Here is a 22495-nt window from a genome sequence, read left to right as displayed (position 1 = left end):
CTCGGTCCGCCGGCTCAGCGGGAGATCAGTCCGTTGATCTCCGCTATGCCGGCGGATGACAGGTCCCTCTCTGCTCACTGAGCGGGGAGGGGCTTGTCAGGCGCTGATGCCCCCTATGGAGGGATCGGATGAAAATGGACAGCATGTCCGTTTTCATCAGATCTCACCCGATCCGATCCGCCAGCGACGGACCTAGACGTAGAGCCATCCGTCTGCTTTTAGCGGATCGGACGGGGTCGGATGTCAGCGGACATGTCTCCGATGACATCCGACGCTCAATAGGCTAACATGGAGCGCCCGTTCAGGTCCGCTGTCAAAACTGACAGGCGGACCTCAACGGTCCGATCGCGTAAAAGGGGCCTTACTTTAAATAGTTTGTTCAAACAAAGCTGGTCCATATGAACTATTTCCTTTACTGAACAGAGCTCAGCCTGTACTTTTTATACAGGCACACCTGTTAGTAAAGGAAACAGTTTGTTTGGACCAGCTTGGTCAATACAAATTATTTAAATTCATAGTAAACCCAGAGCTAGGCTTTAACAACAGACAGCTGGGCAGGGCTGACAACAATTCTTGCATTTTCTGTCCCCCAAAAAAAAGGAAGGCGGTGTCATTAGACAAGAGGAAATCAGGAGCTGAGTACATTTCTGGCAGGTCAACATGTAATTTTCTGTACTTTAAGGGAATAAAGCATAGATACATGTGCACGTATTGCAGAGATATAGTACAAATGATTTTTTTTTTTTTTAATGTGCCCTGACATATGACTTATGGATTAGGGTCAAATTAAGTGTTAATTTTAGAGGTTTCCTTTAAATAAATGTGGGCTACAAAACCAAGACTGGATATAATTTGCCAAGAGTATTCTTTTTTGTTTACTTGTAAAAACCAAAGGTGTCCTCTTTCCACAGATGGGTACCTTACAGAATTCTGTTGCTATAGCAAATTTCATGAAGATCCTTCAGAGGAAAAGCAGCTCAGCAATCATGACCTGGACGCAGAGTCAATCAGTGGTGGTTCCTCGCCAATGGACAGTAATACGAAAGATCAGGCAGCTTTAAGCTCACCTAAGATTCCAGATACCCCATGTTTAGTGCCTACTGACAATTTACCAGATCCTACATTTGAAAATTCTCCTGAGGAAACAGAAGGCCTTAAAAAAGATGCTGTGTTGAAGAACGTAGAGTTTTCCCCTACGAAAGAACTCATTGTAAACCTTTGCAAACTAAAGGGTAAGTACACCTCTTGTCCTTCAGAAACCTACACGTCATGTAAAGCCTCAAAAGAAACAGCTGCTGCATACTGCGCTCCAAAGTCCATTCCTGATTCTGGATCAAAAACGGACCCCAACAATGCAGAAAGCCCCCAGAGCAAAACTGCAGGACCCTCTCTAGAAACCACAGGCAAGCAAACTAACTTTACGGTAAACAGCAAAAGCATAATGAGTAGCGAGACTGTGAAAGCAACGGTCAGAAACGTTCTAGAACTTAAACTTAGCGCAAAGCACTTGAAAAGCGAGGTCTCCAGTAGCAGTTCCGCGGAAATGGAACTTATAAAATGCTCTGAAGATCACGGCATGGACAAGCCAGTTTCACAAACTAGAGAAGGGGCGGCAGAAACTGATTCAGTTTTAGAAGCAGCTGTAAATAGTATTTTAGATTGCTAAACAATCTGCAGAACATTGTGTAGGATGCACATGATGCAAGTGGATGAAGAGCAATAGTGATTTAACTCACAGAAGATGAGATGGATACAAAAACATCAGCTGAGATGGCTTTCACATTTGATGGATTCAAGAAAGCCCGCCATAGACAATCAGGAATGATCTTGCACAAGCAGGTCATTTTGTGAATTCATAGATGGTAACATGTTTTAAATTTTTCTTTTTGTTGGGTTTCATTAAAGATGCAGTCTTGCCACCAACACATAACATGATCTATCTCCACTTTTTAAGCACTCATGCTGAAAAATAAAAAAATAATACATTTGTGGTGCTTATCTTCAGGCCACCATACTATGTTGATGGCATTTGTTTATTTGCTGGGACCAAAGAGTACAGATGATGGAAGCTGGCACGGCCCTGGGAGTTAAACAAATCCTTTGTAGCTTAGCTGAAGTATACTACAGTTTAGAATCACCCAGGCAACCTCAAACCACTTTGACAGCGATATTTACATTAAGCCTTATTTTTGTATCTGAAGAAAGAACATGTCTGTTTGCCTATAGCAGCCAAATTGTTCCCAATTCAGTATGAGAACATAAAGGGGGGATGTAAATGGCTAGTAGAGGCAATGATAACAGTTCTCACTTCTGATACTTTGTTTTGTTGCACTATATGTTATGGGAGACTGCAGCTTTACTGAAATACAGTGTATAAGTGTACCACTCCATCAGGTTTGGAACTAACCAGCTTATATGTACCATTAAATGTGTTTTATTTGCTAGCAATGTCAATGTTGGACTTGGATATTTGTAAGGTTATTCAATAAAGCGGTGCAAGGAGCAATGAGGAAGCACAAAGCAGAGTCATTTATAGCAACCAATAGGAGATAATATTAGAACAGACCACAGCAAACTGAAATCTGATTGGCTGCTATGTGCACACAACCATTACTCTTTGCACTTTCTTTTTGAATAAGTTCTGAAATGCCGTGAAAATGTGAAAGAGAATCAGCAACTAGCAATACATGAAAAGAATCAGTGGTAGCAAAAACGCTGCTACTATAGTCAGTAATGGAAGAGTACAGTTATTTGTTCCAGGTTTAGGTAATGAGCTTGTTCACTGTTATATTTCCCAGATCTTTGTGATGATTCACAACATGCCAGCATTTCATGTCAGAAAAATATGCCACATGTAGTACAGGTGGGCCCATTTGTGACACCAGTCACTCAAAAAAATAGGCATTAAAGGGTCAGTCCACCTAGAAGTATTGAATTACCAGCTACCTTCTTCTATCTTTTGTTGATTTCCATCTGCCATGGCTTTATAAAGCAGTACCCCAGTATCCCTGCCATCAGACATCTAAGAAGATAATAGTTGGTCCTTCCCACCAATGTTTATCCATAAATATAATACCAGTTTGTTTGAATGGACCATTTAAAGAAGGAAGGCCACAGTATAGTGCTACAAATTTAGTAACCCATGTGAAATTGCAATTTTTTGGGTGGGGTTTGGTGACTTAAAATAGAAACTTCACTTTTCCAATAATTTTGATACTGCAAAGCAGGATACCATAAGGCTTATTAAGCATTTATTATCTGCCTTGTTCCATTCTTTTTGTACAGTCTGTGAAGGAGTGGGAAATGTTCAATATTTATTTGTTGCCCTGGGGGCAGAAGGCAGCAGTGTCTATGGAATGCTTGGGTGGGCGCAGCACTTCAAGTGTTAAAGTTGGAAGACACCCTAAACTCTATGGATATTTTGGTACTCAACTGGCTACCATAAAACACAATCTTTTTGTAGCCCTGAAAGGGTATTTCTGACATTTCTTGAGTGCAGCAAAAAAAAAAATTGCACTATAATAATGTGTTTAATAAAATTAAGGGATGGTAGAAAGTTTGGGAGCTACAATATGTTTAGGATTTATGATCGTAAAATGTTCCCTTTGGATTAAAATGACCCTTTAGCCTCTTATGATGTCCCCTAGCCAGCTAATCTATGGGAGAAACAAATTGTCCAAAAAGTGGTTCTTCAAAGATATTTTTAGTGCTGCATGTGTCTGTTCAGTGTGTAAACATGGATTCACAGCTGAAACAATCCTGCACACTTATATCATAGGACATTATACAGACTGATATCCAACTGTCACCCCATGTCTTTGGATAGCCTAAACCATTCGTGTTTATTGAACATTAACTTGGAATAATCAGTGTGAAAGTAGAACACCCCATATTAAATGAAGATGTCTTTTTAGGATGCCATGAGAGATGACATGTGAGCTATATACTAACTAACAGATTCCAGAAGACATATGAGCTTCTGGTTGGCCTGGGGCAAATACACAATTTTGCACCTTTATTGAAATAGGCATGCAATAGTCTATACAGGTCTGTCCAGAGAAGATGGGTAATAAATGGCTTGGCACACAGTATCAAATGTGTCGGAATTGGGGTGCTGAGCTTAAAGTAAACCTGCCATAACTCTCTTAATAGAAAAACTAAACTTGCAAGTGAAAAATAGGCCCATCCAGCTTCCGATTGGTAGTAATACATTTCCAGTCCACTGCTGCAAAGTTTCCTGCTAGCCCAGGAAATTCTTGCATGCCTTCAAGAGGGAGTTTACTGGTTTAAGAACTGAGAGCTGTGAAACACTGATGTCCAGTATATAATATAGTGTGGGGTGCTGGGACCCCACAGTGCATTATGTGATGCATTGGGGTTGATTTACTAAAGGCAACTAGACTGTGCACTTTGCAAAGTGCAGTTGCTCCAGAGCTTAGTAAATGAGGTAAATGTTCACGTTACAAAGAATACCCAATCACGTGCAAGGAAAAAAAAATAAAAACAGCATTTTTGCTTGCACATAATTGGATGATAGAAGTCAGCAGAGCTTCTGCTCATTTACTAAGCCCTGGAGCAGCTGCTCTTGCAGAGTGCAACTGCATTTTGCAAACTGTCTATTTGCCTTTAGTAAAGCAACCCCACAGTGTCTCAGCACTTACTTTCACAGTTGTAAGTTCAAAATGGCCATACTGCGGGTGCTCTTCTAAGATATTGAGGCCTATTGGATGGCCCAGCTTTGCTATATTAGATTGTAAAGGCATTGATCACTTACAATATAAAGTGAATCTGTGCTTTGCACATGTAGGGCAAACTGGCAAGTTCACATAACTACTGCCCAGCTTTTTTTTTTTTTTACATTTTCATTCCCCTGCCAATCAAGTCACAATTTGTTGCTTACATAGGACTGAAGACTCTCTCCTCAGCCCCATGTGACAGCACTGACCAGCCAACCACTGAGCACCAGAGAGGTCACATGGGTGGAAGGACAGTAAGTCACATAGTGCCCATACCTGGAAGTACTGGCTACCTCTCTTTACAGGGGAGACAAAAAAAGGTACAGTATGTGCAGCTGGCGAGGGAGCGTCTGCTAAGTGAACCAGTTGTTTGCTCTGCATGGACAAAGCACAAGACCACATTAAGTCTGTATTTTAAAGGGCCACTAAATATAAGTTCAAAGTTGATTTAAGTAAAAGAGGTTTTATCAACATTAACCACTTCAGCCCCGAAAGGATTTACCCCCTTCCTGACCAGAGCATTTTTTGCGATTCAGCACTGCGTCGCTTTAGCTGACAATTGCGCGGTCGTGCGACGTTGTACCCAAACAAAAATACTTTTTTCCCACAAATAGAGCTTTCTTTTGGTGGTATTTGATCACTTCTGCGGTTTTTATTTTTTGCACTATAAACAAAAAAAGTGCCACAATTTTGAAAAAAAAGCAATATTTTTTACTTTTTGCTATAATAAATATCCCCCAAAAATATATAAAAAAAAAACAATTTTTTCCCTCAGTTTAGGCCGATATGTATCCTTCTAAATATTTTTGGTAAAAAACTCGCAATAAGCGTATATTGATTGGTTTGAGCAAAAGTTATAGCGTCTACAAAATATGGGATAGATTTATGCCATTTTTATTATTATTATTTTTTTTACTAGTAATGGTGGCGATAGGCGATTTTTATCAGGACTGCGACATTATAGCGGACACATCGGACACTTTTGACACTTTTTTAGGACCATTGTAATTTATACAGCGATCAGTGCTATAAATAGCCACTGATTACTATATAAATTACACTGGCAGGGAAGGGGTTAAACACTAGGGGACGATCAAGGGGTTAAGTGTGTCCTAGGGAGCTATTCTAACTGTGGGTGGGATAGACTACCACTGACATGACAGCGATCACTGCTCCCGATGACAGGGAGCAGTAGATCCCTGTCATGTTACTAAGCAGAACAGGGAAATGCCTTGTTTACATAGGCATCTCCCCGTTCTGCCTCTCCGTCTCACGATCGCGGGCCACCGGCGAACAGCGAGTTCGCAGGACCCGCAGAAATTGGTATAGCAGGGGGTGACACACAACCAACTTCTTATTGTAGCACTTCTGCTGTCACTTGCCCATGATGTTTGATACTCATGAGTGTTATTAGTAGTTTTTTTACTTTGTTTTTATCTATAAACTTTTTTCTATTTAGTGGTCCTTTAATGCCATTTTAGAAACCATTCGCTATTCCTTGACATTTTATAGCTTAGCCCACGTGAGTAGGTGCCCATTTCAGCTTCACATTGATTTAAATGTGGCAAGGATGCCTTGCAATTCAGTTTGAAGAAAGCAGAGGGCATCTAGTGCTTTCCTCTATACCAGTGGTCTCTAAACTTTCTAAACAAAGGGCCAGTTTACAGTCCTTCAGATTTTAGGGGGGCGGAACTAGGGCCAGTGGGGTTGGAAAATGTCCTGGAGTCCAGTGAGAGTAAACAATGCCCTATCTTTGGTGTCAGTGGGAGGACTAAGGCCTCATTGTTGATGTCAGTGAAAGGAATAGTGCCCCATTGTTGTGTCAGTGGATGGAATAGTGTCCCATTGTTGGTGTCAGTTGGAGGAATAGTTCCCCAACCTTGGTGTCAATGGAAATAATTCTGCTTCATCGTTGATGTCAGTGGGAGGAACTGTGCCCTTTCATTGGTGTCAGTGGAAGGAATAGTGACCCATTGTTGGCATCAGTGGGGGGAATAGTAGCACATCGTTGGTCTCAATGGAAAGAATTACGCCCCATTGCTAGTGTCAATGGGAGGAATTGTGCCCCATCATTGGTGTCAATTGAATGAATTCTGCCCCATTATTGGTGTCAATGGAGGGAACTGTGCCCCATTGTTGGTCGGAGGAATAGTGCCCCATTGTTGGTGTCAGCAACAGGAATTATGCCCCATTGTTGGTGTCAGTGGATGGAATGCAAGCAAGGGCTGGATAAAGGCAAGCAAAGGGCAGCAGTTTGAAGACAACTGCTCTATACTCTGTCTTTAAAGTAAACTTGTCACAATTGGTCAAATAGGGCCAAGCATGCCATGACCCACATTATATAACTGTAAAAATGGTAAGTAAATCCAGAGAATTAGACAAGTGAAGGTATATACTCCTTTCCTGGGAAGTTGCGTTTTGCCTTGGGCAATTTTGAAGGCTCCCCCTTGGGGGAATGAGATTACTCCTCCTTAGGGTAAGCAACAGGAAGTCTTCTGAGGCAGGAACTGGTGGGGTCAAGATAGACAATTACATGTGCAGTTTCACTAAAAGTAACTTCTGCTTTTGCCTTTTTGTATCACATGCTTGTTTGTGTTACTCAAACCATGTGATGAATTTACTTTAAGCCAACAAATCTAAAGACCATACAAATATCAAAATGACAGCACTCCAAGTTCTCACTCCAAGTTCTCAATCCAAAATGTCTTTAGGCCTCATGCACACTGTAAGCTCAAAGAAGCTGCTCCTACAGGTGTTTGAGCTTTTACTTTTCTCTGCCTGTTAACTCCCCTCCATGTTATTCTGTATAAAGCAGGGTAGCAAACAGATGGAATCCCTAAAGCATTATAGGCATACCTGTGCTTAATCTTAAACTCTATGATTAAGTACATGTATATGTGAAACGCTTAGGAGATTCCCATCAGCAACGAGCTGGATGTGCACCCAGGAAATCTTTTTGTGGGCAACAGTGGCTAGAGCAGTAACATTTACTCCTTATATCGTTTCCAAGAAATCTACAGTCGAGGGCTGTGTTTTTTTTTCATAGGATTATTTAGCTCTATTGTATACAAAGACAGATGATACAACTCTATTAGAAGTCAAATGTTTAGCAGGTAATCACAGCAATATAACCTTTCAGGTAGTCATATTTACTCAAATGTATTAGGTAGAAGAAGAAGAAGAGATGTTTTTGGACCCATCTTGAGAATAAAAATTCTGATAATGTTTAGTTAATACCACATTATCCCCCAGGAAACACACACCCATAACCTTTGAACAGTCATAAATCTTTGCAGCACACAGTTTTTTAAATATCTAAAGGAGTTATCTCTTTTTTTTTTTTTTGTCCACAGTATCCAATCAGATTCCCTCTTTCATTCTTCCATATGGCATTGAAATATTATGGCCAACTGGAGCCATTGCCAATAGCAAGCAACCAGTGAACATTTTGTCAGTGAATGAAAGATAAAACCTGATTAGTGGGTATCACCAAATGCTCCCTTTTTGCTACAGGTTCCCTTGCTCTGTTTTTTATGTACAAAGGAAGAAACTTGCTAAGGACATGAAAAGTCTTCTTTAAGACGATGCGGCTGTTTTTATTAGATCTACGGATGATCTTGATTTTATACTGAGCCAAACCCAAGCTCGTCCCTAATTAGAACCCATCACTGAAGAGTCCATACCTTTCCTTCCCTAGTGGACAGCAGCAGAACTAAATAGATCTGTGATGTAATATGTTTTCTAAGCTTGTGATTGCACATGTATTGAGAAGTAATCATTATATGGAGGAGCTCCCGCAGAAACAAAAATGTTATGCCTAGTACACACTATCAGTTTTTTTTCCTCCAATCCAGCGCACTGAAGGAAAGAAAACAGAGGAGCTCGGGAGGAGCTTTCTGTACTAAAGCCTAGTGCACACGGGCTGAATGTCAGGCGACATTGACCGGTTCAATAAAAATTTGCCGATTGTTTGGCAGCCAGTCCAACAGAAGCCAGCCGTTTGGCCGTTTCTGTTCGGACGAGCATGCTGGAAAACCAGCAGCCTAGTGGCCTCCGATCAGCGCTCTGAGAGGGCTGACAAGAGTTCTCTGATGGGGGGACCGTCCCCCTGTCAGAATACAATAGAACAGCGTGAGATCAATGTACTAACATCGGATAGTTAGTACAGTGACCCGAGCTGTCAGTTTTTTTTTAGTTCAACCCAAAAAAACTCATGGTGTGTACCAGGCTTAACTATCTGATGTTCGTACAGCAATCTCCCTGCTGAGCTATTGCATTCTGACAGGGAGACTGCCCCCCCCCCCCCCCTTGCAAGAACACACCATTCAGCACTCGCAGCCATTGAATCAGATGCTGATTGGACACTGGTTTTCCAGCATGCCCATTCGACATTAATTTTTTCCTTTTTTCAAGGTACAAGTTTCCCAATTAACACATTTTATATGGCTTCTCTTTTCAAAAAGCACACAATGCATTATCAAGTGTTTCTTTCTATTTTATGTGTATTTCGATGTTCACTTCTGTCATTAGGCTACAGGAGAATTTCTTGAAGCTGCTCCCTAGAATTGACCTATTGCCTGCAATGAGAAATATTTTGCCTGTGGTTTAAAAAGGGTTAAAAAGACAATAGGGGTGAATGGAGCCTGTGTGTTTTGTCAACATGCGGATGAACATTTTACCCAGCTGACATCCTGTACATACGAGCATCTGAGGGAGCAGCTGGATAACATCAAATTCTCCCCAGTGTTTGATGTATGACTTCTGTAGTGAAACAAACAGCAAAAGAAAACAGGTGTATATGCGCTACAACCTTCCTACATAAAAGCTCCACCCGGTGATCAGACCTCGAGGCTGCCGACACCTCCAATATACCAGAGTAAGGAAAGGGATGGTTGGCACTCAGGAGGACATCCAAAAAATAGTATTTCCTAATTAAGTAAACATCCTACATCTTTCAGATGTTAGTCCTTAGTTATAGCTATAGTCAGGCATGACTAAGGACTAATGGCCGAAACGCGTAGGATGTTTAACAGTGTTGTACATGTTTACTTAACCGCTTGCCGACCGGCTCATGCCGATATACATCGGCAGAAGGGCACGTACAGGCAGATTAATGTACATGTACGTTGCCCTTTAAGAAGCGGTTTGCGGGCGTGCGCCCGCCCGCCGTGACCTCCGTGAGTGTGATCACGGGTCCCGCAGACCCAATATCCACAGGGATACCCGCGATCATCGCATGGAGAAGAAGAACGGGGAAATGTTGATGTAAACAAGCATTTCCCCATTCTGCCTAGTGACAGAACACTGACCACAGCTCCCTGTGTCGTGTCACACATAGCCACGCCCCCCCACAGTTAGAACCACTCGCTAGGGCACACTTAACCCCCACACTGCCCCCTAGTGGTTAACCCCTTCACTGCCAGTCACATTTACACAGTAATTGCACTGATTGCTGTATAAATGTGATTGGTCCCAAAATTGCGCCAAAAGTGTCCGATCTGTCCGCCACGATGTCACAGTCACGATAAAAATCGCTGATCGCCGCCATTACTAGTAAAAAAAAAATTATTAATAAAATAAAAATGCCATAAAACTATCCCCTATTTTGTAGACTCTATAACTTTTGTGCAAACCAATCAATAAACGTTTATTGCGATTTTTTTTTTTACTAAAAAGGTGTGGAAGAATACGTATCAGCCTAAACTGAGGAAAAAAATGTTTTTTATATATTTTTTGGGGATATTTATTATTCGTTTTTTTCAAAATTGTCGCTATTTTTTTGTTTATAGTGCAAAAAATAAAAAATGCAGAGGTGATCAAATACCACCAAAAGAAAGCTCTATTTGTGGGGAAAAAAGGGCATCAATTTTGTTTGGGAGCCACGTCGCATGACTGCACAATTGTCAGTTAAAGCGACGCAGTGGCGAATCGCAAAAAGTGCTCTGCTCTTTGGGCAGCCAAATGGTCCAGGGCTTAAGTGGTTAATAAAGAAATACTATTTTTTGGATGTCATCCTGAGTGTCGACCATGCCTTTCCTTACTCTAAAACAAACAGGTTTGCTTCCTGGTGCGTTAAAACATTGTGGAACCACAAAATTGATCCATGTTGATGCTGTGGCCCTCAACCCTGTGAATGCTCCCATTAAAAAAGGGTCAAGTCATCCAACCAGCTTCTGTCCTGGTTGTTTAATCAGTTGCAGTTTCTGTCCAAAGACACTTAGAAATTGACTTGAATCTAAAAAGGAATAGTATTTTGTTTGGGTACTATAGGCAAACTATTATTCATTTTGAGACTCTGCCCCCCCCCCCCCCCCCACACCCCCACCAATACCAATAGCTTTTACTTTCTAAAAAATGTCAATCTACATTTCTGCTGATATGTGCTAGTCATAGTGTCAAGAGAGCTTTGTATGTCACACTAATTTGTCCACTTCTGTTAACACCTAAAATGTTCTGTATAGTCCTTGTAATGTGTATGATGTTTGCAGATGGTCAGTATAAAAAAAAAAAAGATTTTGCCTTTGTCAGTGCTGTTGTTTACATGAACATAAAATATACTAATATAAAAAAGGGCCAATAAACCTAAAATGCAAACCAGTCCAGTATGAAAATAAATTGCATTAAAATGGTTGTGCAGGAAAGAGTTACACCCCTTATTTTTACTGGCCAACATGAAAAGCTGCTAGCCATAGCTTACTGGGACTTTCAAAGTGCTACACCGTTGCTTATAGACTTCAAGGATTAAATCATATTTCACTATTTATTCACAATGCTTAAAAAAATACAAAAATATACATTCCCTTCTACCCCTACTTTGGACATAACATATACAATTTTGTAAAAATTACAAAGTCCTCCCTGAGAAAACTTCTCCACAGGGTCTGACCCTTTGCTTTGTATACAATGGTATTTTAAGTAATCCAGAGGTTCATCTGTTTGGGGGACACCGGTGAAGGTCTTGCTTCTTAACACGTTTCACATATACTGTATATAGCTTCTTCAGGAGACCAGGATGAGGACAATTATCCTTTTTTTACTGGCCATACATACAAACTACCTACTATGCATATGATTCACAATGTGATCCACTCCCCCCCCCCCAAAAAAAGGAGGAAAACTTTTTGGATGACTCAGTGGGGACCACGATTAGCGTGCATGTAATTTTCAGATAATAATGTTGTATTCCTTCTATTGAATCCTATTCTCTTCCACACTCACAAATATTTAATATCTTGATGGTATTGAGGAATAATGAGTGTTTATTTCTGCTCTCAATAGAGTACTATGCATGCCAATGTTGGATAACTTCCATAGTCCCCAGGTACATCTGTTCCTCTACCAGTGTCCCATAACAATGGCATGGGATGTACCAGTGTCCAATAATACACACACAGGACCTACCAGTATCCCATATAATGGCACGGGACCTACCAGTGTCCCATAATAATGGCACGGGACCTACCAGTGTCCCATATAATGGCACGGGACCTACCAGTGTCCCATAATAATGTCACGGGACCTACCAGTGTCCTATAATAATGGTACTGAACCTACCAGTGTCCCATATATTGGCACGGGACCTACCAGTGTCCTATAATAATGGCACGGGACCTACCAGTGTCCCATACAATGGCACGGGACCTACCAGTGTGCCATAATATTGCCACAGGACTTACTAGTGTCCCATAATAATGGCACGGGACCTACCGGTGTCCCATAATAATGGCATGGGACCTACTAGTGTCCCATAATAATGGCACTGGACCTACCAGTGTCCCATAATAATAGCATGGGACCTAGAAGCTTTCAGCAGTCACTGGAATAGCGGTGCCTGCTACAGTGATTTCCAGCTTCCATGGAGATCCCACAGGTATGCCACATACGTACATACTTATGGTCCAAGCCGGACTAACGTAGCTATGTGATAATTGTCATACCTAACCTCCAGCTTTAATAGAAGAAAAAACATAGTATGCTTAGCAGTTTTAAGATTTACTCACATTAAAACTGTATCCTGATTTATAGCCATACTGCACTTTTTAAAGCAAGATCATCAACCAGTTTAAACATATGAAACCAAATTTACTGCCTGCGAGCAAATGCCACAAGATACATGCTATTGCCTTGGTTAAGTAGGAAACATAGTTTTATGTGCCCCTCTGAAACTACTAGGGTCCTAAGCTCAAGACTGAGCCAAACCAACTAACATCACCCTGCTCAATATTAATGCCTTAGTATCCAGCAAATGTCCCACTAATGATTGATAGTCTGTACAATCTCCTTTAGATCTACCAAAACCTAGCAATATGTGGACATATGTAAAGGACTTTCAGGTGGGTTACAATTGCCGTCTAAAGACCCCCATAGATTGCTTGAATTTTGGCTGATTTCTGCCGCTGAATCGTCTGAAACCCAAGCTGTAGGCCCTGCAAGCACCTCCTGGCTCAACAAAAGTCAATTTAAAAATTGCCTGAGTTGGGTGAAAAATTATTGGTAAACTCAGACAGCCATGGATGCTATTGCTGCTAGAATACCACAGCCGGGATTGGAGATTCCTCCATCCACACTGGTAGTTTGGATGGGAGAATCAATTAATTTAATCTTGTTAAGCCCTACTATGGCCAGCCTAAGTATTTGCAAGGTTTCCTCTAATGATCTTTACATCACTGAACATCCCTCATATGAATAGTTCAACTCTTTCCTGGACATCTTTTTTAACAGACATTCACTGTTCCTCCTGATTGTGGTAATACTCGATGATCAAGATTGTATAGAAAGTGACAAACATTGACTTTTTCCTTCTTGGTCTTTGGAATTCCATAATCATTCTATTATCAGTAAAAAAAAAATCCCAAATTGAGAGCATTGCTATGATTTTAGGTTTAGTGGCCCTTTAATGGTGAGTCCAACCAAAACTTATATAGATCAGCCTTGTGTGGATACAGGTGGGTAGGTCTCCTGCTGCTTGTATGTCTCGGGGACTCCATCAGTAAACTGATACCCTTCCCCCTTTTTTCTGTGGCCATTACAAAGACAAGCAAAGGATGACCACATATGGAAAGCCAAACAGCAAGAGCAGGCTCAGCTTATTATGGCCAAACAAAGAAGGACAACGTGTGAAAAGCCAAGCAGCAAGGGTAGGCACAGCTTGTTATCACCAAACAAAGGATGACCACATCAGGAAAGCCAAGCAGCAATAGTAGGCTTAGCTTGTTATGGCCAAACAAAAAAAGGACCACATATGGAAAGCCAGACAGCAAGAGTAGGCTCAGTTTATTATGGCCAAACAAAGAATGACAATGTGTGGAAAGCCAAGCAGCAAGGGTAGGCACAGCTTGTTATCACCAAACAAAGGATGACCACATCTGGAAAGCCAAGCAGCAATAGTAGGCTTAGCTTGCTATAGCCAAAGAATGACCACACCTGGAAATCCAAGCAGCAAAAGTAGGCTCAGGTTATTATGAACAAACAAAGAATAACCACGTTTGGAAAGCCAAGTATCAAGGGTAGGCTCAGCTTGTTATGGCAAAACAAAAAATGACCATGTCTGGAAAGCCAAGCCGCAAGGGTAGGCACAGCTTGTTATCACCAAAGGATGACCACATCTGGAAAGTCCAGCAGCAAGGGTAGGTTTAGCTTGTTATGGCCATGGAAAATTGGACATCGAGATCTAACTGCCGGAGTCCTTGAGGGATATAATAGACAATGAGCACAAAACCCATCAGTACCACATAAGGGTGAAATCAGTTTTGGGTGCACTTCAGCGCCATGATAATGGGCATATTTATCAAACAGCGAATGTGACTTTCACTGGTAGCAAATTAATCACTCATTTAAAACACAATAACCTGGAAGATTCACTTGCAGTGAATGTTTGGTGACTGTCACATTCATTGGTTTATAAGTATACGCCCTAATCCAACTCCAGTCCTCAAGGCCCCCCAACAGGTCATGTTTTCAGGATTTCCATTATTTTGCATCGGTGATTTGATCAGTTTCACTGCCTTAGTAATTACCACAGCCGTTTCATCTGAGGAAAATCCTGAAAACATGACCTGTTTTGGCGCCTGGAGGACAGGAGTTGAGAAACACTGCCCTAATCTATCGTTTATTTTTAATCATATGCTGCCTTTTTCTAAATGCATTGAATAATTCATAGAGAGTAATTTATTCAGAGAATTAATGTCATTCACACACAACCTTTTTTTTTTTTTTGGTATTGGCATAAACCTCGGCAATTCTACCAGACATTAACAATGTTACAATGATGGCTCTGGTATAGCCACAGCAATAGGAATGTAAGCGTTAAACCTTGGTGTAATTGTTCATTTTGGGGATACTTTCTGTTTGTACATTCTCATTGCCATGTGTTTTTTTTTTTGTTTAGTGCCAATTTTAGGAAATGATAAACTCATTGTAATTCAACATTCCAAACTAAGTAAAAATGTCAGTTTTAAATTGACTTTAAATAAGTTAAATTGTTGTACTTTGTTGTGCTTTATCATGGATGAGCGAGTTTGGGGTGGAGGAACTTGACTGACCTGCCCAGCGTCCTGACTTCAACCCAACAGAACACCTTTCGGATGAAATAGAGCGGACACTGCGAGCCAGGCCTTCTCATCCAATGTTAGTGTCTGACCTCACAAATGCGCTTCTGGAAGAATGGTCAAACATTCCCATAGACACACTCCTAAACCTTGTGGACAACCTTCCCAGAAGAGTTGAAGCTGTTATAGCTGCAAAGGGTGGGCCAACTCAATATTGAACCCTACGGACTAAGACTGGGTTGCCATTAAAGTTCATGTGCATGTAAAGGCAGGCGTCCCAATACTTTTGACAACATAGTGTATTTTCGGTATTTTTAGTTAGTAGTAGTTTTAGGTATTTAAAATGAATGGGCTGCCTTAACACAACACGTTAACACAAGGATTGCCGCACCTTAAGGTGAATGCAGTAATGCACCGCACAGGTGTGAAGGGTCTTGATTTTTACTGAAAAACTATTTGGAGAGAAACGTGTGAGCTTCCATTGCTGACCTCCATCTGAAATGCTAGTTTCTTGCCTGGTTGTGAAATCAATGGCCTGGTGCAAATATGCAGCCAGCAAATTCAAAACTTCAGCTTTGCCTATTTGTTTTGAGTTAGTAAAATCAGAAAGTACAGATGCCATTGGATCAATATGATTAGCATTGTCCAAAGAAGAGGTTGGGCCTTGTTCTTTCTATCACGATAAGTAGAATTCCAGGCTAAAGCTAACTAGTCTTAAAAATGCTCCATGACCATCCCCCCTCCTAACACCTGTGCCGGCTGACGTATGTAAGAAAATTCTGTATATTTACCTATTCTCAGCCCAGTCCGGTCACCCAATCTCCGGTGTCAGCCAACGGCGTCTGCAGGGGAGGGGAGAGAGCGCTCTGATACCAGCTGGGAGCTGCGGGAGGGGTGACTTTACCCGCAAGATTCCATAAGCAACCATTGTCGGTGCTTCCAACTCTCCCCTTGCAGCTGGCTGTGACAGAGGAGGCAGATCACGTGATCATACCGGAACTTACAGAATATAGTATATACACTGGAGATCAAAATTAGGGAACAATTTATGAACATTTGATTTTTTCAAAAATAATGTAATCTTCATTGTTCAACATTTGATGGAATTTTTGTTGTGGTGATACTAGGGTTGCACCGAATTTTAAGACCGAGTACAAGTACCGATACTTTTTTCAAGTACTCGCCGATACCGATAACTGATACTTTTTTTTAATGTCATGTGACAGTACCACTAATATACAGCACTGATAGGTGACACTGATGGGCACTGATAAGGCATGGACTAGGTCAGTCGTTTTTTATTTTATTTATTTTTTACAATTTTATTTTTTACAATTTATTTTTTACAATTTATTTATTTATTTTTTTTTTACCATGCTTTCTTTTTTTGGGGGGGAGGGGGGAGTGGACAGTGCCAGTTAAATAGGGTTTGTCAGAAATTAGCACAAGGTGCCAGATTAACACCTATAACTGGGAGGTTTCTGAAAGTGTTCTCTAATTTTGATCAATGTTCTTTTTCAAATCTCATTTAAGTTTTTTATTCTGTGCTTCAAAATATATGTAACTCGTGAAATATGCTCAACCGCTTCCCGACCAGCTCCTCACGCAGATATACTGCGGCAGAATGGCTCTCCTGGGCGAAACCCTGTATGGGTACGCAACCAGAGGGACTCGATGCCCGTGACCAGCAGTCACGATCGTTGCCGGACACGCGCGATCGCGTGCACGAGCGCCAGCACAGGGAGTTGTGTGTGGAAACACACAAATCCCTGTGCTGTCAGAGGAGAGGAGACATGTCGTTTGTTCCTAGTAAGTAGGAACAGCGATATGTCTCCTCTCCTACTCAGTCCTTTCCCCATACAGTTAGAACACAATGAGGGAACACACATTTAACCCCTTGATCGCCCCCTAGTGTTAACCCCTTCCCTGCCAGTGACATTTACACAGTAATCAGTGCATATTTATAGCACTGATCGCTGTATAAGTGTCAATGGTCCCAAAAATGTGTCAAAAGTGTCCGATCTGTCCTTTGCAATGTCGCAATACTGGCAAAAATTGCAGATCACCGCCATTACTAGTAATAAAACAAAATATTAACAAAAATGCCATAAATCTTTCCCATAGTTTGTAGACGCTATAACTTTTGCGTACTAATCAATATACACTTATTGAGATTTTTTTTTACCAAAAATATGTAGAAGAATATATATCGGCCTAAACTGATGAAGAAATTTTTTATTTTTTTTTTTTAATTTGGGGGATATTTATTATAGCAAAAAGTAAAAAATATATATATTTTTTAAAATTGTCACTCTTTTTTTGTTTATAGTGCAAAAAATAAAAACCGCAGAGGTGATCAAATACCACCAAAAGAAAGCTCTATTTGTGCGAAAAAAGGGACATCAAAAATATGTAGAAGAATATATATCGGCCTAAACTGATGAAGAAATTTGTTTGTATTATTTTAAATTTGGGGGATATTTATTATAGCAAAAAGTTAAAAATACTGTTTTTCTTTTTTCAAAATTGTCGCTAATACTTTGTTTATGGCGCAAAAAATAAAAACCGCAGGGGTGATCAAATACCACCAAAAGAAAGCTCTATTTGTGGAAAAAAGGACACAAATTTAGTTTGGGTACAGCATTGCATGACCACGCAATTGTCAGTTAAAGCGACGCAGTGCCAAATTGTAAAAAGTGCTCTGGTCAGGAAGGGGGTAAAATCTGTGGCAGTTTGACTCCCTTGCGTAAATCGCCGTCATTGTACGCCGGGCACATACACGGCGATATGTGGGCAAGCGCACGGCACCAGAGGCACGCCCGCACACCCATTCGCGAGCGGGGGAGCCAACCAGCGGGTTCGGCAGATTCCATGTCCGCCGGCCACCCGCGATCGCTCCAGAAACAGGCAGAACGGGGATCTGTCAGTGTAAACAAACAGATCCCTGTTCTGTCATGAGAGGAGAGAGAGATGGTCTGTTCCTAGTGATTAGGAACAGATGATCCCTCTCCTCCTCCAGTCTGCCCAGCCCACATACAGTTAACAACACCTCCCAGGGAACACACTTAACCCCTTGATTGCCCCCCAGTAATCAGTGGCTATTTTTAGCTCTGATTGCTGTATAAATGGTCCCAAAAAAGTGTCAAAAGTGTCCGGTCTGTTCGCCGCAATGTCACAGTCCTGGTAAAAATCGCTGATCACCACCATTACTAGTAAAAAGAAATAATAACAATAATAAAAATGCCATAAATCTATCCCATAGTTTGTAGACGCTATAACTTTTGCTCAAACCAATCAATATACGCTTATTGCGTTTTTTTTTTTTTTTTTTACCAAAAATATGTAGAAGAATACATATCGGCCTAAACTGAGGAAGAAATTCGTTTTTTTACATTTTTTGGGGGGATATTTATTATAGCAAAGAGTAAAAAATGGCCTAAACTGATGAATGCTTTTGTTTTTTATATATTTTTTTAGGATACCCTGTTTCCCCGAAAATAAGACCTAGCGTGATTGTCGGTGATGGCTGCAATATAAGCCCTACCCCCCAAATAAGCCCTACCCTGTTTCCCCAAAAATAAGCCCTACCCTGAAAATAAGACCTACAAGGACTTTAACTAGGGCTTATTTGGGGGGTAGGGCTTATAATAAAAACCACAGAGATGATTAAATACCACCAAAAGAAAGCTCTATTTGTGCGAAAAACAGGACATCAATTTGTTTGGGTACAGAGTCGCACGGCTGCGCAATTGTCAGTTAAAGCGACGCAGTGCCGTATCGCAAAAAATGGACTGGTCATTAAGGAGGTAAATCCTTCCGGTCCTTAAGTGGTAAAGGAAGGCATGGAATAAGTAATTCAGCTGCCATTGCTGATCAACATACTGTTTGCATGTCATGCTCATTGTTTGGCTTTAGTAGTAGCTCAAACGCTGAGCTTTACTGCCCCCCCCCGCCACCCATCCACTAGTGTGAACAACCCCTAAATGTCATGTAAGCTTTAATATGTCAACTAAAAAGTTTTTTCTATCAGGGCCCATTAATTTTTGGGCGGTGCGCCCTGCTGCAACTTGGAAGTGCAAACTGGCCTGCCATCCTTGTTAAAGCTGATCTCTGGGAATTAGAAAAATTGTGCCCCTGCAGTGGGGCCACCCCAAAACTACAAAGGTTGAATGTTTGTTTAGTTTCGGGGTGCAAGGATAAGGTTAAATACTTGCCCTACTCCTTACTGTGGCAGGCTGCAGTGTTGTCCTCAAACTCTGGGCTGCGGGGGGTCATTGGGTATTCCTTCAGCATCATTATGTACAGTGCAGGGCTATTAACCCCGCTGAAGCCAGGAATAAGGTATTTAATACACCTTATCCCAGCACCACTAGACTACATGAGCATTTAATCCTTGCAATGGGTGGGGGCGCCACTGCAAGGCTTTAATGCATTTCCTCTTATGGGGTGACAACTGTCTGCTAGTTGTGCCTGTGTTGTCACCATGTCACAGGCCTCTGCTTGGGACCACAAACAGTCTCAGTTGCTGATACATATTTTAGGCATGGTCTACCATTGTACCTATTAGGAAACCAGTCTGGCACAATGCTGCACAACTGACACCAGAGAAAAGCCTTTTAGACTGATAGCTGCTGAAAAAGGCTGGAGGACATTGGCAGGACTGAGATGAAAAAAAGATAGAAAAAACAAAAACAAACAAAAAAAATGGTTTATGATACACGGTTGTTTAGAAGACTACATGCCATCCAGTTGAGGTTCTGGGGTCAATTCCCACCAGATACGTTGGCACGTTTTGTTCAACGCATACCAACACAAGGACTTGTAAAAGATAAGGTGTGTGTGAATAGTGCATTACACTGATATGTGTTGGTTTGCGGTCGAAAAAAAGTAGAACAAGCCCTAATTTTTGTAGCACAATACGACCCAACGCACAGGTAAAACAGCAGACCAGAGAAAGTTTTCACTGTACACCCTTCGCGTGTTCCAGAAAATTAGGAGAAAGGTGCATCACAATGCAGCGTGTCAACAAACTTCACTGCACATGCGCTTACCGTCGCTCGTGGTGGTGTGAATGAACCTTAAAGAAGTCTCACGTCTGTGTTTGTTAATGTATTCTATTGATAGGCGTGTGCACAGTTTGTGCCGGATGTGTCTGGGCACGCCCTAATCACCCCATGCACATTAGCATCATCGCTCTGTGTGCCAGCAGGAAGATGGGAAAGATCTCTATCTTACCGGCTCTGCCATAAGAGTGTTTATGCACTTTTCTTTCACTGTGCCAGCAGGGAGATTGATCTCCCTGCCGGCGCCATTTATATGTAGATGCACATGTGTGCTTGAGCTTTAGGGTGCACACCTATGATTCTTTTCATCAGGAGATAGTGTGCATGTATTACCTTCTCCTATCTTCCTATGTAGGGTCAAAGGCTAGCTTTGGGGTTGGACAGAGAGCCCTTCTTCCCTCCAAGGCCGTCCAACAACACAGCTAGCAAGGAGACAGCTGCTTTGACCGACTGCACTTTTCTCCATCTCCGAGCACTTGCTTACTTGCCTACATTTTATCTGATAAGCTCCCCCCCCCCCCAATGCATTGCCTCTGAGATGCTTGACTTTAGCAAGTGCTTGAAGACGGAGAAAAGTGCTGTTTGGGAAAGCAGCCGTCTCCTTGCTAGCTGCGTTGTCGGACAGCCATGGAGAGAGGAAGGGTGCTTTGTCGGACCTCACAGCTAATTTAGACAGCACATAGAAAGATGGAAAAAAATTACTACATCTACATTTCCCTGAAAAACAAAACACATTACTAAAAATGGAAGTGAGCCTTCATTGACATTTGCTATAGGTAGTTATTTTGTGATAGAGCTGCATCGCATCCACCGCAAGCTCCAAGCACAAAACCGCTATGTAAAATGCAGAGAACATTTGATTGGCCATGCTCTAAGTCAGGGATATGCAATTAGCGGACCTCCAGCTGTTGCAGAACCACAAGTCCCGTGAGGCATAGCAAGACTCTGGGACTTGTAGTTTTGCAACAGCTGGAGGTCCACTAATTGCATATCCCTGGTCTAAGTGATATCATACCCCATCAGTTCTAGGTGGCCCACAAGATAAGATGGTTTTTCCCCTCTGGAGGTGGAAGATGGAAAATCTCTTTAAATCTCTGTATATCCTTTATTTTCATTATAGAAAAAATTTAAAACTGACATTTTTTCTCAGAAATTTTAACTGGAGAAATACAATAAATCTGAAGTAGAAGACTGACGCTTCACTTATCTTTTTTTTATTGCATATGACTGACTTTTATTTTTATGGATAGGCCTTTGTTTGTATAGATTCTTTCATGACTTGCTTTGTACACATTTTGTAAAAAAAACTAAAAAAAAAAAAAAAATATTTATAAAATGTTTTGTATATATAAAAAAAAATACATGAAACTTTCAACAAATTGCGGTTTATTTTGTTATGTTGAGTAAATAGTGTTTAAAAGAAGAAGAAAGTTGTAAATACATTGTTACAGCCATGTTAGAGTTGTTTGCCTGTAAAATACACAATAAAATGATCACTGCAATACAACCAAAGACTTGGGCAAATGCCTCAGTGCTGTGCTTCTTGATTGAACAGAGAGGTCTCTTCTGTGCTTTTGGTATTTGCTTTGTGTTGAAGTTGGGGGTTCATTTACGTATCATATTAGGGGCAATCTCAGCAATAGCCTGATGATGAAAACTATAAGGAGAACTGGTCACAGCTTGACTTATAAAAGTTTAAAACATAAAGGGGTTGATTTACTAAAGGCAAATAGACTGTGCACTTTGCAAGTGCAGATGCTCCAGATTTTAGTAAATGAGATGAAGCTGTCCCTGCTTGCCTGAGACGACCAGAAAATTCTGCCAGGGAGTTGGGTGCTACTTTCTTGAGCAAGGTTGACACCTGCTGACTCTTATTCTCCTGGTCTCTGGCAGGCTGACTGAAGCAGCTGCTGCAAAGTAGCTTTCCAGGCATAGGGTCTTCTAACATTTGCCTTTCGGGCTCTGAGCCCTTGGAGGAGAAGCTGTGTGCGTTCTCTTAAACGTACATTTGCGCCCTTTGTACTAGAGTCTGCCAGGACTGGAGGAGTCACTTTCTGCCTTGGAAAAATCCTGACGATTCAGAGGGTCTCTGGACCTCCTTGAGCGGGTGTGTGAGCGGCCGGGACTGCAATAGACAGGAAGACACGCT

At 41.4% G+C, this 22495-nt stretch overlaps 1 protein-coding gene across 1 annotated transcript in view; it reads left to right on the top strand.

Annotated features, from left to right (window-relative positions):
* BICRAL (BICRA like chromatin remodeling complex associated protein) overlaps positions 1–22120 on the top strand; it is a 121810-nt gene extending 99690 nt beyond the window's left edge. Inside the window, exon 13 of the mRNA XM_073628439.1 lies at positions 912–22120. Coding sequence (XP_073484540.1) covers positions 912–1666 — 755 coding nt within the window. The 3' untranslated portion in view covers positions 1667–22120. The remainder of the gene's footprint in view (positions 1–911) is intronic.
* Positions 22121–22495: the final 375 nt, after the last annotated feature.

This window comes from Aquarana catesbeiana, linkage group LG04, assembly GCF_042186555.1.
Source record: "Aquarana catesbeiana isolate 2022-GZ linkage group LG04, ASM4218655v1, whole genome shotgun sequence".
Classification (NCBI taxonomy): Eukaryota; Metazoa; Chordata; class Amphibia; order Anura; family Ranidae; genus Aquarana; species Aquarana catesbeiana.
This window is presented reverse-complemented; position numbering and strand designations above follow the sequence as displayed.